Below are 17,640 nucleotides of genomic sequence, written 5' to 3'. Positions count from 1 at the left end.
TTTAGCAAAAACAAACTCGCCTCAGTTTTTCTATTATTTATGATCTTCATGCTTTAAAGTGTGAGGGCCTTGTTTTCTCATTGCTTACTGCCTCTCTGCTACAAGAAAACAACATCTACAACGCTCATCTGTTAAAGTCTGGTTCGGACATTTGTGATGGCTCCACTTAGCGTATGTGACAGTGGAAGCACTTGACAATTATTTTGATGAATAAGTTACAAACATTACATTATGCTTAAAGACAACATAAAACCTATTTTGGAGTTTATGAGAGGTGCTTTGAGGACATCTATATGCTAGTGTAGTCCTAAACATTGAGAAAATGGTAATATGCATCTGTTACCTATGTCTATTTGATCTATCTCATGAAAATAACCAGTGTTGCCAACTGTTTTAAATAGAAGGTGCTTGAGTCGCCAAATGTCATCAAATTACATCATATGCTAATTAGCCTATTTGTGACACTAGTGCATCATATTAGCATTTTGTCGTTTGGTGTTGTCGTTTGTGTTTTGCACCTTTCCTACTCTTTGTACTGTCACTAATGTATTTTAATACAGCCATGTGCCAATATAAATCCATAGTTACCACAAAATAATCATGGTTTTCAAAACCATGGTTTCCAAAAACCATAGTTAAATCATGGTTACTGTAGTAAAAACATGGTTACTCGCTCTAAAAAATGGATGGGTTATTTTTAATGGGTAAATATTGGACAGAACACACTGCTGGGTTAAAATTGACCCAATGCTGGGTTCTTTTAACCCAACTGCTGGGTTATTATAAACCATGGTTGCATGGGTTAAAATTAACCTAGAATTTTACCTCGAACGTAGAGTGTAACTTATGAATTTAGATGTTATCACGAAGAAGCATGCTTTACCCTTTTGAAAAATAACAATTGTTGTTACACTAACAAAAATGTAACTACACTCTAAAAAAATGCTGGGTTATTTTTAACTTAACATTGGGTCGTTGGGTTAAATTAACCCAATGTTTATATTTATCTATAACAAACCGGCTCTCCTGATTTTACCAAGTGGTTGATGTCCTGAAGGCAACATTATGTTGACCCTGGGACAACATTTCAATCATTTCAAATAATCAGATTTCAGAAATAAGTTTACAGTTTGTTTTAAGTTTAAGCTTACAACCAGGATTAGGAAAATGGCTGGGTTATTTTTGACCCATAATGGATAAATATTGGACAGAACACGTGCTGAGTTAAAAGTTACCACATGCTGGGTTAAAAATGACCCAATGTTGGGTTGTTGTTATGCAACCATGGGGTAGTAATAACCCAGCATTGGGTCAATTCTGGCCCAGCATGTGTTCTGTCCAATATTTGCTCATTGTGGGTCCAGAATAGCCCAGCCATTTTTAGAGTGTTGTTTTTCACTTATCATGTCCCTCTGATTTTAGGGTTTGGTTATGGGTGGGGTTAGGTTAGGGTTAGGTTAGGTTTTATTTAGAAAAATATTGTCCTTGGGTCAACACAAGGACATAAGGACATCTCTCACTTGGCAAAATCAGTTTGAGCCTAACATTTTGGGTTGAAACAACCCAGCATTGGTTAAATAACAACCCAAGGGGTTGGGCTTATAGCTTTTTTGACCCAACGCTGGGTTAAAATGAACCCAGAACTGTTTAGAGTGTAACTAATCAATTTAGATGCATGCTTTACTCTTTTGAAAAATATCTTAACTACACTCTAAAAAATGCTGGGTTATTTTCAACCCAGCGTTGGGTCAAAAGAGACAAACCCAAGCCATTCAGTTCCAATTGAACCTGTGCTGGGTTGTTTAAACCCAAAATGATGCAATAACTATATTTGACCCATTGTTGGGTCAAACATTTTCTGGGTTAATTTAACCCAACGGCTAGGTTTGTCCGTTTTTGACCCAACGCTGGGTTGAAAATAACCCAGCATTTTTATGTGTAAACCACAAAAACCTGTGTTTTACTAAGACCTCAAATGAGTCTGAAATGAGGGTGTTTACTCTCTGTCTGTGCTGGTAAGTAACGTGGAATGACATTATACATGAGTGTAATCTGTGAAAGGATTGCAAATGTGTTCAACAGCATGAACTCCACTCAGGATAAACAGATGGGGCTTTTGAATACTCTTCCAGATGTGATGAGACATGATTGTGGTTACATATCGTTTACAGTTGGCCCCGCTCTGCCTCACAATATGTCTTTGTTATTGATGGGATATGGCAAGGGTTTGAAGGAGCATTGCGGATCTTACCGTTGCTGTAGAGAAGCTGTAACCTGTAGTGGATGCCGTTGTTGGTTTTCTCGCCATTGTATTCCTGACAAGTAAAGGAAGAGAGACGAAAAATGAATGGCAATCAAAACGTCACAAAGTATGCAAACATATGCATACATGCACATGTCGAATATCATCGTTGTTAAAAACATGTTAAAAACTACCAAAGTATTATGCTTATTTACAAGTACATATTTATTTCAAATACATGCATTACCCAAAAACAATATAAATGTGTGTTTTACATAGTTTGCACATGTAAAGAGAATCTGAGATTTGAAAAGCAAGCTTCTATTAAACCATTAAAAATTGCATCTTTTGCAACTTCTGATTCACGTATATGGTGAGATTCATCAATGTTTCTCAACCAGTAGGGTTCAAGTCTGCCTTTCCAACAAAAGCTATTATCTCATACTGGATATAATTTTGCATTTTAATTAATATTATCAAATTCACCAATCAATACCTGTGCTTAGGTAAATACATACCCTAGATGAGTATAAATTCAACGCATCAAATTTGTCTTTGACTAAGATCAAGTTAAAACATCACGTCCACCCCTCAGCTGAGTTATTTTACTCTGATGTGACATCTATACAATGAGACACGATGTGCACACGCCGTCGCTCTCCGTCTTTTCTCCTGCTCGCTGCCAAGTTTAGTGGGAGCATCTTGGCAGTGACCCAGGGTGGAGACGCATGTGGGGGGGTTACGGTGGAGGTGATCGGACAGTAAGGACAGAGCATTGACCGTGCCAGCTGGACCCCGTCCCGTATGACTATGGGCGGAGCTGTTCCCTGTAACCTTTTACTGAGAACAACCCCCCGACACACACACCGCGGGGTAAGCAGGACTACCCTCCAACATGCTCTAAACACACGCTGCAAGTATCAATACACAACTACACTCCAGAATTAGGAGCATAGAGAGAGTTGATCAAAGAGTTTCGGAGTGACTAAAATCCTATGTTTCATTCAGAATAAAAGTGTTAGGTATGAAAGAATCATTTGTTATAAATAGTTGGATACATTTAATTATATAATAATTATAATAAAACATCTTATATATATATGTAATCATTTTAATTATTTTGCCTGAAAACAGTAAATATAAATGTATTAATTTATTAAGTTATTTAATGTTTGTGAATGTGTTCTCTCTGCTGCCCCCTACATGTAGCTTCTGGTGCAGCAACTACTTACTTAAGTGTGTGTGAGATTGTGTGAGTCCACTCGAGACTCAAAAACTGTGGTGCGCATATGCAATGTGACATATTAAAAATAAGAAAACACAGATATGAGTTTGATTTTCTTTACATTGCTGAAATTCACGAGTATAAAAACACTGCAGAGTTGTGTATAGGAAATGTATAGGTTTTTCACATCACGTGCATGATCAATACCATTAAACTGAATTTCTCAAAGCATGGGATGATGTCAAATTGGGGTATTTCTCAGGGGTATTTACACTCACCTAAAGGATTATTAGGAACACCATGCTAATACCATGTTTGACCCCGTTTCGCCTTCAGAACTGCTTTAACTCTACGTGGCATTGATTCAACAAGGTGCTGAAAGCATTCTTTAGAAATGTTGGCCCATATTATTAGGATAGCATCTTGCAGTTGATGGAGATTTGTGGGGTGCACATCCAGGGCACGAAGCTCCCGTTCCACCACATCCCAAAGATGCTCTATTGGGTTGAGATCTGGTGACTGTGGGGGCCATTTTAGTGTTCAAGACACCAATTTAAAATGATTCGAGCTTTGTGACATGGTGCATTATGCTGCTGGAAGTAGCCATCAGAGGATGGGTACATGGTGGTCATAAAGGGATGGACATGGTCAGAAACAATGCTCAGGTAGGCAGTGGCATTTAAACAATGCCCAATTGGCACTAAGAGGCCTAAAGTGTGCCAAGAAAACATCCCCCACACCATTACACCATTACATTCATGAGAAATTGAACAGGTGTTCCTAATAATTCTTTAGGTGAGTGTATATAGAGGGCTGCAAAATTTGCACCGGAGCTATTTAAAGGGATAGTTCACCCAAAAATTATCATTATTTTCTTACTCTCATGTTGTTACAAACCTGTATGAATTCCTTTATTCTATGAACACGAAGAAAGATATTTTGAGGAATGTTTGAAACCAAAAATATAATGAGGCCCATTGACTTCCATAATAGGAAAAAAATATTGAAGTCAATGGGGCTCAAGAACAGTTTGGTTACAATAATTCCTCAAAATATCTTTAACCAGGACAACGAAATTTATACAGGTGAGTAAATGATTTTTGGGTGAACTATCCCTTTAAATGTTTCATAAACAGATTGGATCTTTTCAAAGAACTGAACCTAAAACAATACATTAATGTTTCGTAGCATGTTCTCCAAGTACAATATGCTGCACCTCAACACCTCCCAGCATCCCATGGTGTCGCGTAGCTGTGTCTGTTAGTGGCAAAATGCTTACTTTGTCCTTTTCCACGAAGTCCACGTAGGAGGTTCTCTCGATCTCGACGGGCTGTCCCTGCCGGTCATACAGGGCCAGCACAAAGTGGAAGAAGTTTGACTTGCGCAGGTTCGAGGGAGGCTGCTTTTCATAATGGGCCCTTGCCAAACCGACACCACTGAAAGAGAGAGACAGAGATTCATTCAGTACATTGCAAATTATATCACATTGCAATTAATTATATAATGTCACCGCAAGCTCCAATTTCATAAAGTCTGTATGTGAATATAATTACATACACAGTATTATGTAAAGTACATACGTCACACGCTATTAAGAGGAGTGATATTATTATTACAATACTTTATAAAGGCTACCAAGGTGATACAAAGAGAGATATTTGGCTTGTTTGATCCTGCCCTGTGTGTGTGTGTGTGCCATGAACCCTTTTGTCTTTCTCTGCTCTGCCACCTCAACAATTGGAATTTGGCGCAGACTGGGGGACCCCAGAAGGCACCGTCTGCCTTCACGGCTGCCAATCGCTACTGGGTACGGCTCGCCTTGGCAACCGCTGCGTTCCTCTTTCCCTGGCCTGTCAGTCAAAGCCGCTCGGCTCTCCCCGGGATTCAGCCAATAGAAAGGCTCCATCCTGCCTCTCGCACTCGAGCATCGATTAGAACGCGTGGCGAGCGGAGGATGGAGAGACCGCTTGGCCTCGCGCTACCCGAGAGGAGGAGAGCAGCACGTCCATTTATCAATCAAACCGACAGCTGTGCTCCCCTGCTGCAAATATATCAGTGATCATCTCCTACCTGATCCAGAGAGAGAAGTGAGAGATGAAGGTCTAAACTACGGGGAGATTAAATTGCAGGTGGTCGGTATTTTTAATAAGGCTTTAATGTGTGTATCCTTTGCCTTAAGCAGAAAGCAAAGATTAATGCTCAGTCTAACTCAATCGAGGACATTATTGTCCCATTTTACAATTAAATCTTTGTTTATTTTATTTATTAAATAATAAATTACTAATATCACCAGATGAAATTGCATTATTACTCCACTGAGTTTGTATAGAGCTACGAATTTACAAATACTTATAGGCTAAAACAAAATAAGGCGTAATAATATTAAAGATGTTGACCTTTAATATGTTGGAGTGCGTATTGTTCACACTCCTAAATAGGAGCTGTCATTTTTATTAAGTCGGTTTGTTATTTACTCATTACCCTGATGAGATGGGCCGAAATGTATTTGAATCTCCAAAATATGCTCATACATAAATATTTGTTCATCTGCTGAGCTCGGGGTGGGGAGTCGGTGTTTTGGAAAGCAGCCTGCTCTCTGTCTCCGCTCGTTTGAGATATTCCCCTGATAGAGCATTAATAAAACCTAACCCCGCCCAAGTGCTATTAACGGGGCTTAATGCTTCATTTGTATCCTAGCCTGGTGAAATCTCATTCGTGAAGTTGAGGTTACTACACTGAAGGCAAAAACAAGCTTTTACAGAAGGAGGGGGAGGAGGACTTTTAAAGGGGATGACTTCAACGTTAATGGGAAATATGATCTTCTTTATCTGTAGTAATTGATTTGCATTGAAGATTCAAGCCTGACGGATACCAGAGAAATGCAATAAGAAAAAAATGCAAAAAAATTGGTATACGTTATAAAATAATATTGAACTGTTAATAGTATTATTTAGGAGGTCGTTCACAATTAATTGCTTGAATGCATTATGATAAAATGTATATGAATGTGTACAAACTGTAAATTATTTAATTGCTACACTGTAAAAAATTAGCTGTAATTATGCAGCTGGTTGCCAGTAACTTACTGTAGAAGATAAAGACTGAAAATGTTTCATGTTCATTTAACTTTGAACAAACTGTTGCCAGTAAATAACATAAATGTAAAATCTACAGTAAGTTACTGGCAGCTAGTTGCCAGTAATACTGTAATTTCTACAGAATTTTTTTACAGTGTAGGGTTGCTTTTTCACAACTCGAAAGTCTTATTGGAGTAATTAGTTGTTTTTTATTAACTTGTGTGTTTTAACTCAAATTCTTTAAGGAACGGTTAAGTTTAGCTAAGTGATAAAACAGAGAAATCTCATTTTTGATTTTCTATGGGCTGAAATGCACGAGCATGTGTAAACAAATTATCACGTTCACAAAAGACAAAACTACAAAATTACACGTTCGCAAAGAAGAAAAAGGAAAAAACACATCACACTTTACACGTATTGCATCATGAGTTCCTCTCCATTACCCCATCAGCTCAGTTACGAGACCAGGCGTCATGTTTCTGATGGGGTGAGAGAGAGAGAGAAAAAGAGAGAGAGAGCGTTCCCGTATGCTCTCTCACAAGGCACAGATCTTTACACACAGGAAACGACTCGGAAAGCTTGTTAGTGTTATTATTTTAATTATGTTGATTGCTGTCATATCCACTCCAGCAGTTATGAGTCAGAGGCGGGCCGATTGAACGCTTCTCATATGTTCTGTATTGAAATAACTGCTATCGAGGTGACAAACACATACACGTGCACTGTAAACTGCTCGGTACGCACACAGGTCTCCGTCTAACTCCATCAAATGCACTGTTTGACATCTTGGAGGAAAAAGGGCATTTAAGCCAAAAACAAGTTGTCATTTGAACTAGCAATAATTTGAATCAATAAACAGAGTCTCGTAGGATCGATTTAACAATAAACCACTTTGGGAACAGAAGCTGATGGGTTCTGTAATGATGACTATTCAGAATAAGAGCTCTCGCTTTCTATACACGACGGCGGACGGCGTTTCCAGTCTGCGGCCTTTTGCACACTGCCAGCTTAATGCGATACAGCAAAGTCTAATTATGTTAAATGAAAAAACTAACCCCAGGCAAAGATCCTCACAGCTCGAGGGTCTGAACACTTGAGGGAAATAGATACTAAGCACAGAGACTCCAACTCTGAAATCATCTGCTAATGAACATGCAGTGGAAAAGAAACTGCCAATACACCGAACACAGTGGGCTCTACTGAGATATTGAAGAGTTTGCTGATGAGTATGTGCGTGTGGTTGAGCAAAAGAGAGAGAGGGAAAGAATTGCACTGACATGCTTCTGATGTACATCTCAATGTTAGTAAATGGATACACTGCATGCAAAATCATGAGTTTTTAAAGCAAATAGCAAATGCAGGCTACCATTTTAAAAATGAAAGATCATTTGGACATGTTATGGGTTTATGAATATAAAGTAAGGAATAATTGACGACAGGCCATTGAATTATAAGAAAATAATGCACCACGGGTGTGCATTATTTTCAAATAATTTAAAGGAGTCAATTATTCATCTTATATCACAGTTACCACATACATTGCTCTGGTGCCTATTTTTAAGACATTTGACAAGTTAGGTGTGCGGTTATCAGAAATTAATGCATACCCACGGAACATTTCTCAGCCAATCAGAATACAGCATTCAACAGACCCGGGGTATAAGTGGAAAATAATGTGTGGTCTTGATTTCGACCACAGGGATTCAGTTGAATGTACTGTACATGTTAGACCAGTGGTCTCCAACATGGTGCCCGCGGGCACAAGGTTGCCCGCATAAAGTTTGTGAGTTGCCTGCCAGGGCACATTCTATTTATAGCCTCAATTTTAATATTTATTTTTATAGCTTGGCTTTTTATGTATGTTAACATTTTAAACAATGATAAACAAGTAAAATCAAATAAAATCAACAAGTACAAGAAAAAAGTTTTGAGGAAAAAGTAGCCCTTGCTCACAACTGTAATATTGTTTGTTGGCACTATCTTTCCTCGCCAATTTGCTCTTGCTTTATATAAGTCATTTCAGACGTAGACAAAGTTATTATATATTGTTAAAACATGCATATCTTAACTTTTAAGAATTAGGTTGATGTCACCAAATTTAAAACATTTTTTATATTTTATTCTGGTTACGGGTCTCAGAAACCGCAGTACACATACTGTAATCCCTCCCTTTAAATCTATTTATTTGGATCTATTTAGGTGAACTTTTTTATTATTTAATTTAAAAATAAAATATTTAAGTTATTAAAGGTGCAGTGTGTAAATTTTAGCGCCATCTAGTGGTGAGGTTGCGAATTGCAACCAACGGCTCAGTCCACTGCTCACCCATCGCTTTTGAAACGCATAAAGAAGCTACGATAGCCACCACTGGGAAAATGTCATCATCGAAGACAACTTAGTAAAAAAAGTTTGTCCGTTAAGGGCTTCTGTAGAAACATGGCGGAACAAAATGGCGACTTCTACGTAAGGGGACCCTCAGCGTATGTGAATAAAAACGTCTCATTCTAAGGTAATAAAAACACAACAGTTCATTATAAAAAGGTCTTTATACACCCCTAAAAATATAGTTTTTGTATATTATTTTGCATTTCTGTCAAGAGATCCTTTTAAAAACTACACATTGCACCTTTAAAGACATAGTTCACCCAAAAATAGAAATTCTGTCATCATTTACTTACCATCATGTTGTTACAAACGTGTATTAATTTTATTGTTCTGATGAACACAAAGGAAGATATTTTAAGGAATGTTTGTAACCAAACTCATCAGAGGCCCCATTGACTTCAATAGTATTCTTGTATCCTACAATGAAAGTCAATGGTGCCTTTCATTAGTTTGGTTACAAAAATTCTTAAAAATATCTTCCTTCGTGTTCATCAGAACAAAGAAATTTATACAGGTTTGTAACAACATAAGAGTGATTAAAAGATGACAAAATTTTCATTTTTGGATAAACTGTCCATTTAAATCTTCTTTAAGAGCCGGAATATAAAGAGTAAAGTCGTTTTGATTTAAATGCAATGATTTAAACGCAGTTTCCAGCATGTTTTTTTTTTGTTGGTTGGTGTGTTCGCGTGGCATATGGATGGCATAACAAAATTGCCCCACAACTCTGTGACATTAATCACGTCTGTGATGGACTGTGACAAGAGGAAGTCTTTAACTACAGCGCCTCAGAATCTCACTATCGAACTAATGAGCCGTACAACAGCGCTCTGTTTATACAAATGTGACGCAGAAAAATCATCTCTGCCCTGGCGTTCAGCCAGCGTGCTGATCCAACAAGTAAATATAAATCTCTCTCATTCTCTCTCCCTTCCACATTTCACATTCTTTTATTTTGTCACCATTTCTTTTTCTGTTCCACTCTCTCGTGAATGGAAAGGTTACACGACTGGAACGTATCGGGCGGCCGAGATCCGGTCGATAAAGCGAGTCGAGCGACCATCTTCATCAAAGTTCTGCAATGGAGGATCATTCTCTAAATTAACCAACATAAGGGATTTCTATTTAATTTGACCTTTACTCTAATAAACGTCCAGATCGAACTAAATGAGAAAGGAGGAGAGGAAGGAAGTTCTGTTTTTTTTTTTAAAGATGGGGATAGATATGCACATACTCCGTGTTTACGTGGAAAGAAGGGGTAATTTATGCAAAAAGATACAATTACCATGGCACACATTTGCTCGGGCCTGCATGCATGTGCTGTGCTGTGTTTAAGGGGGGTTAGTGAGCAGTCAGCATGGCAGCGGTATGTTTGGTTAGTGCTTATTAGCTGTGTAATAAGATTTAATGAGTTGAGGACTAAAGCACTGTTGGAGCACAGGCAGCAGATTGGGATTAGTGGATGGGAGAAGTGGTTTGAAACCCAAATCCTTCTTTGTAACCTGGTCTTTCTCTGTTCACCCATCTTTTACAACTCAAGTATGCGGTGATTAAATAGTTCAACACCAGCCTCAACCATTGTAAAGAGCAGTTTAAAGTATAAAAGCAGATTTTACACGACTGTTATACACGGTAAAAGCTCCAGGCCAGATGTGCTGATTGAGTTTATGGATATTCGCGCCTTTGTTTCTTTAACACTAATTGGATATTACGACACGAAAACCTTCTCGGGATGACGGAGTGCAGCGAGTAATCGAAACATTTGTCACCGGCGCACAGTAACGGGCGGCCGTAAGTCAAAGCCAGCGGATCTTTGCATAAAGAAAGGCCTGTCATTTCTACCATGATTTTTATTGCCACGCAAACACAAACGTCCTGTCTGTCACGTCTCCAAGCGATAAGCTGGCACATACATCACCAGCTGCCAGCATCACTGCCACAGTCTGCTCGCTGCTATATTCACACACACACTAACACATTTACATCCAGACTCCATCTTTATGTGATTCCTGTCTGACTGTGCTCCTTAAATTACTACTAGTTTTATATTAAAAAAAAAATTCATGTATCATGTATTTATTTCTTTTTGGACACATTGTCGGATGAAAATCAAATGGAACAACATAATATAGTAAATAAAAGTAATAAAATAAAACACCACTAATATAAAAATGTGTTGGCATGGATCCCCTTCAGTGTCTTTGTTAGTTAGCTATGTTTCTTTTAAACGTAACCCCAAACAACCCCTAAACAATCCACCACAATCAAGACAATTTTCTGTTCGCCGTCAATTCTGACTTTCTGATCTATAGTCAGTATGAACTTGGAAAGACGCCACGCTGTTGAGTGGTGTATGTGTGTGAATGTGGAGTCTGAGCTGATGTGCCATCATTGCTCGCTGATTGCGGCTTTCAACGTGAGAAGATCCGAGTCGAAAGACCGGCGGATAGTCTCGCAGATTAGACATCTAATCAAATTCAGCCCCGTTTGTTTATCGTTCGCTGTCTTTGGCTACGAGATGTCAGCGTGGAAAGCTCCTCCGCAGCTGTGACACAAGAAGGATGCACGACATGGCGTACGTACGCTTACGAACAGAGACTTTTTTAATGCGACGTAATGTATCAGACACAGCTGTGGAAGGTGAACTGATGCTGACGAAGGTTTGTAGTTTTAACAGGTTTCATATTTGATTTAAGATGAAACGATTATATTGTATGCATTGTTAAACATTCCTGTAGAAATTACAGCTGTCAGCTGTTTTCCAGTAACTTACTGTAGATTCAAATGGATGTTATTTACTGGCAACAGTTTGTTTAAAGTTAAATGAACATTAAACATTAAGTCTTTATGTTTACAGAATTAAACTATAAAATAACAGCTAAAATAACGGGGATCCAAAATCTGAAGGAAAAAAGCTTCTGATTTCTGATTCCCAGCATGCTTTGCATGAGGCTGTTATTTTCGTTTTATTCTGTAAAGACTTGTTCATGTTTAATGTTCATTTAACTTTAAACAAACTGTTGCCTATAAATAACCTACATTTAAATCTACAGTAAGTTACTGGCAAATAGCTGCATAACTAGCAATTGCTTTTACAGTGCAGCCGTCACAATGACAAAATAAACATATTATAAAATTTAGAAAATTTTGAAGAACTTGTGCATTAATCTACTGTAAATGTGCTTTTTTGGGAAAATCAAATGCAAAGAAAGGTTTTCATCATGATGCTACTAATACATACAGATATATGTTTAAACAGCTGATGGCCTGGTCGGACCGTGCAAGATTGCTGGAAATGTAATACACTGCTTTATTAATCGTAAAAGTGCATAACCAGCCAGTGCTAAATGCTTTCGGCTAATTTCTAATTTGCTTGTAATTGCACTGAGACAAGTAAAGCATTGCACAGTGAGAAGTTATTTCCTGGAGCTGGACGGCTAAATTACAGGCAAATGTTTCATGCGATTAGGACTCTCTAATCGAGCATGTGACATAAAATAGACCGGCTTGTCTTCGGCACGACTGTAGCAAGTGCATTAAGGAAACAGGTATTTGCTACTTTCTAATTATTTAATTGCATGTCTTTTACGTTATTATATCTCAGCAAATAACAATGCATTTGTTTTTCTTTTCAACGAAAGAGAGAGAGAGAGATTAGTCATTGTAACTGATCTAAGCTGGACGCCTTGATCAATGAACTAGTCACATGTCTCCCCTTAGTTGGATTCAGAAAGCTCTACATAAGTGCTTTTTGAGAGGCGTAGCTGTGTGTGTGTTTTATTAGTGCTGCACTTCTGGATGTTTGCTGTAGCTTTATCCCGACTGCACCTGCCAGACCTCCACGCACACTACAAATTATAGCACTCCTTTCTTCCCCTCGCTCTCAGTCGCTCACACTCTTGCAACTCCGCTCTAAAAAACTTACAGTCAGTTTTAAAAGCGTAACTGGCCTACAGCTGAAATCATTAGGCGGTCACCTGTATGTTTCTAATGGGGTCATTACAGAGGTGGCCCTGCAGCCGGCCGCTAATCGCTTGCATGTTATGGGGCAGCTGTTTCTCCAACACTTGTTTCTCTGTTACGTTCCAGCATGCAGGCGTCAACAGAGACAGAACAGAACAAGGCCTGTAAATCAGGTGCGTTTCTGAGTAATCATTTTTGGAAATGTTTTGTACTTACATCACTTCTACGAGCTTTGTGAAATACGTTTTTAATGCCCAATTGGCATTCGTGTTTTTAAACTTCTACTAATCTAAACTGTGTTTATAAAAAAAAAGTCTCCGCATATATAAGGGATCATGGGATGGTACGGAGATAAAAATGCACCCCATTTTTTACCTTTCCAGTTCTGATAGTTTCTCAAAAACTGACTGTTTTTATCCTTCCCAACCTAAAGCCTGGGGGTCTGGACTTCATTAGCCTGACCACACAGCACCCCCCCACCCACCAAAACAGAGGCGACATAATTCACTTTGCCAGGTTTTACAGTGTAGGGGTACGGAATCGGTGAAAGGGTCAATCGAAATCTGTTCCCCAGCTGTGCGGCCCTCTCGCTCACCCCTATGCCTGGAGAGAAAGTGAGAGCAAGAGAGAGAATGCTTGGGGGGAGATGGACCCCGCAGATGCACCCCTGAGCTTCCCGAGTGTCACAAACCTGTTCAGCCATTTACGTCTACTTCAGTCCAGTTTGCACTTGAATTGTGTGACAACTAAACAACTAAAAACTTAACTGTAATGAGATGTAATAAAAAAGTTACGTTTTTGTTGTGTAGAAATAATGTCTGACAGACATACTAAATGATAAAAGGGTGCACTGTCTATCAAGCTCACACCCACTTGCTCTCCAGAACCCACAGACACCTACATATCACCACCACAGAGCCAACACATGGCATTATTTACAGGATCACATAAATGAAATTAAACTCTCATTTCGACTTCAATCATCCTACCTAGATTTACTCACTTTGCTGTCTTACTGAAACCAATAATCTAACATCAGTGTTTATTTCAAATCCCAAATTTTGAGCGGAAAAAATGCATTGGGACAAATATTAAAACTAATATAGAAGCAGAGTACATAAGAATATCGTATGTAATTTATCTGGAAATCAAGACAAAAACCATACCATAACATAATTTTATTATTTAAGTTAATATTTAAATATTGTTGTATCTGGAAATTTCTATAAATGTTTGTGTTCAGTATAGGACTTAAAATTGAAATTAATTTCATAGGTCTTTTGGGGGAATTATTTGCTGTAGCAAATTATTTACTATACGATTTGCGGTTTTTTATTAACATTTAAAAATACGCGGCGCTGCTATGAAATTGCATTGCATGTAACTGCTTTATAAATGACGATAAATAAACGCTTGTGTTTTAGCTGTTATACAAACAAATTATTTCAATAAATTCAGATAAAAATTGACCTGACATGTGTTGTCATATACTCTATATACGAGGGCTTTTAAAATGAACTCCACCTGTGGATGAGAGCGCGTCTGTAATATGTGATCTAATCTCTGAAGCTTCTATCATTCGGCTCACGGAAATGAGGCTCAATCAATGGCTCTGCGCGCGCTCGTGTACTAATACAGATGAGATACAAGCTGCGCGCACTTATAGACTCACTGCTAAAGAAACTGTAAATAAATATTAAAATAATATAAAAAGCTCAACAGATGGATTAATATGCAATATTTACTATGTAACTTATGTGCAATATGGCTTATATGCGACTTTTTTCTTTAAAAATTAATAATTCATATCATGGTTGCTAATTAGATGCTCAAAGATTTTGCATTTTCCCTTGAAATTTATATCAAAGAAATATTAACAGAATTATCTGAAAACATTAGTGATCTAAGTTATTAGCGACTTTATCGTGTTTTTGATGTGAAATGAAAAGTTGCAAGTAGATTCCGCAACCTGCAGATGGCAACTGACCTTTGTGGTAAAGTTTGAAACATCTCCACTTGCCTACACATGCAATGTTGTGATACTGGGTTGGAATATTAATATAGGACTTGCATCCGAAATAAAATTTAGGGAACCATGAAAACGCAGCAACATCTCTTTGTATCTATGTGTGCATGTTTTAATGAATTGTAAGATTATGTATACATTAAACGAATTAGGATATATGCACTTATAAGGCATTTAACCAATTTCAGTATGCCTGTGTTTAAATACAAAAGTATAAAAATTAACTCGTCTAAAAAACTGCTCAATTTACGTATCACATCACTTTTTGGCTTTATACAGAAATTAAAGAATTATTATCGGCTTTTTTTATTGTGTTTCATAAAGTAATTTTAAATACGTTTTAATATTGATCTTAAAATATAAAGTATAGCCTACATTTACAAATTTCATAAGTAGTTCACTCTTTGAATTTAAAATCGAAATAAAACAGAAACAATCTTAGATTTTATCAAACTGTTTTCCCTTTATTGTTTTTATTTAAAATTAACCCATGTTAATTTTACAAAAGGTACTTTCTGAAATTCTTTTCTTTCCCCTTTTTACTACAAACACAGAAACGATGTAATACATGATGATTGCTTTGTTTTTAAGAGAAAGAATTGACTCGAGTTTGAGTTACGCAAATAATTTTTTGGCGGTCTGCGTAAAACAGGTTACACTCAAAATTAACTATAACTTATGTCTATCTCAGAGTCCCAGGTCTCTTTTTGTCGGGTGAGACAAAACAGTCCAGATTTCCAAACACTGCATGATTCCAGCAGCCCAGGGGAGAGAATATGTGGTGGAACTGGGAGTCCAAAAACTAACTTTGATTCATGCGCAGATTGATTTTGTATGCATTACACAACTGGGATAGAAATACAAGCCGTGGTCAGTTTTGCTTTGGTAACTTTGTTCCCACCCTCATCATCTTTCAGACATTATGTTACTGTCTGTAACATGGCAAAAAAATGCGAGATGTATCAAAATACGTGATCTTGACAAATTATTTTGAATCGTCTAAGATATTTTGACAGCGCATATTGTGTTACACACTTGATTTAGTGTTAAACGAATGCGTCATAATCTCGTGCTTGTTATTGACTCTCGTTAAAGTACTCTCCCTGTGAGGCATGAAGATTACGGCGATTTGCAAATGTCAATATTTTAACAGTAAATAAGACACGCGTTCGTGGCACGAGTGCTGCATTCCTACCGGTGAAACACAATGCCAAAGCTTGCCAGCTCTCTGTCAAGCCTGGGTTAAACAGAAATTGGTTTAAATTGTTTTCTCGCGCATGACAGACAGTCTAAGTATAGCTCACCTTTTCACACTTCAGTTTTCCGTATAAGCATTGCCGGAGCAACGCGTAAAGCTGTTATTGGGTTTCACCGCGCAACGTTTGTGCATAGAGTTTCAAAACTTAAAACTTTACACTGACTTAGTGCTATTGTGTTATATGCATAATCGCTGTATGAATGTTAATCTAAACGTTTACCTTAAAACACTGATAACTGCATGTGGAAAAAGGGGCGCAGCGCTTCTTGTAAGCGTATTTACGCACAGTACGATCATTGTTCGAGTTCACAGCGTTTTTACGCTACGCACCCAGCCACCTGCGATACGAAAGACTGCTCGTCGGTCAAGTTTACCTTTGCGCTGCTGTGTTGGCATCCAGTATCCCCGCGCTCTGCATCCACGAGCGGACCGGCGTCATGCCGCTCGTGAGGGGCTCTTCTTTCATGGTCAAGGCTCCCCGTGGGAGACCGTCCTGGATGGAGAACATGAAAATAGCCTTGTGGGGATGTCTCTCTATACCAGCTCGAACGGAATAATCCTGCTACACTCTCAGAACAAGGCCACCTGGATTAACCAAAACCAAGTGAAAGGGAAAAAATCTTCCCCAAAGTGCAACAAATGGGGAAAGCGATAGAGGTCCTTATCCAAAGACGCGTAACCGTATCCCTTTGGGTGTTCCTCTTTATTTTAGATTCCAAACCCAAGTTCAGTTCACTCAAGATTAACCGGTCTCTAGTTAAAAGAGGGTGGAGAGAAGGCAAGCGCTAGAGCTGTGGAGCATCTCAAAGGACAACGATCAGCCGGGATCAAGAAGACCTTCTCGTCGCGGGTGGAAAGAGGGGAGAGCGCGAACTTGCTCTGAAGAAGAAGGCGAACATACGCGCACGGGATTGTGAAATGAAAAGTGGGATAAAACGGGCGACTGCTTCAAAAAGGAGTAAAATGAAATGATTACCAAACAAGAGGGAGGGATGGACCAGGGAAGGCTTGCTGTCCCTGGGGAAAAGTGGGATTGGGTAGCAAGAAATCTCATTCCCTCCCTCCCTCCCGTCTCTTTATGCCTCCTCTGTCCCAGCGGAGCGCACCTTCTCTCGGGTTCCGAGGCTCCGGCGCTCTCGGGGGGGACAAGCGTGGACTCGAAGAGGGCGGAGACTTGCCCTTAAAAGGGAAAGTCATTTAAATGTCAATCTCCGTCCCGGCATCTGATTGGTTGCGGCCATCCTTTGCGTCATTTTCAAATTTCGCCGCAAAAACTCGTAGTTGTGGAGCGCAGCTGATGTTGGATAGACTGAGCGCACTCTTGCAAACAGTGAAAGTTACTTTTACATGCATTATTTCTATTACAAAATGAATTTACTAGGAATCATATCATTATTTAAATAATCGACTATAGCATGTTTACAGAGTTCAAAGCATAGTATATTTGTCTACATGCGCTGCTGA

General features: G+C 38.6%; 1 protein-coding gene across 5 annotated transcripts in view; it reads right to left on the bottom strand.

The window, feature by feature from the left end:
* LOC129422543 (transcription factor COE3) overlaps positions 1–17,640 on the bottom strand; it is a 115,094-nt gene extending 97,454 nt beyond the window's left edge. For 2 of the 5 annotated variants that reach the window (XM_055178533.2, XM_055178534.2), the window contains exons 1-3: positions 16,551–17,640; positions 4,747–4,903; positions 2,252–2,315 (exon numbers count right to left, since the gene is read on the bottom strand). In XM_055178533.2, coding sequence (XP_055034508.1) covers positions 2,252–2,315; positions 4,747–4,903; positions 16,551–16,684 — 355 coding nt within the window. In that variant the 5' untranslated portion in view covers positions 16,685–17,640. The remainder of the gene's footprint in view (positions 1–2,251; positions 2,316–4,746; positions 4,904–16,550) is intronic. The other 3 variants (XM_055178535.2, XM_055178537.2, XM_055178536.2) reach the window with 2 other exon arrangements.

This window comes from Misgurnus anguillicaudatus, chromosome 16 (assembly GCF_027580225.2).
Source record: "Misgurnus anguillicaudatus chromosome 16, ASM2758022v2, whole genome shotgun sequence".
Lineage (NCBI taxonomy): Eukaryota > Metazoa > Chordata > Actinopteri > Cypriniformes > Cobitidae > Misgurnus > Misgurnus anguillicaudatus.
This window is presented reverse-complemented; position numbering and strand designations above follow the sequence as displayed.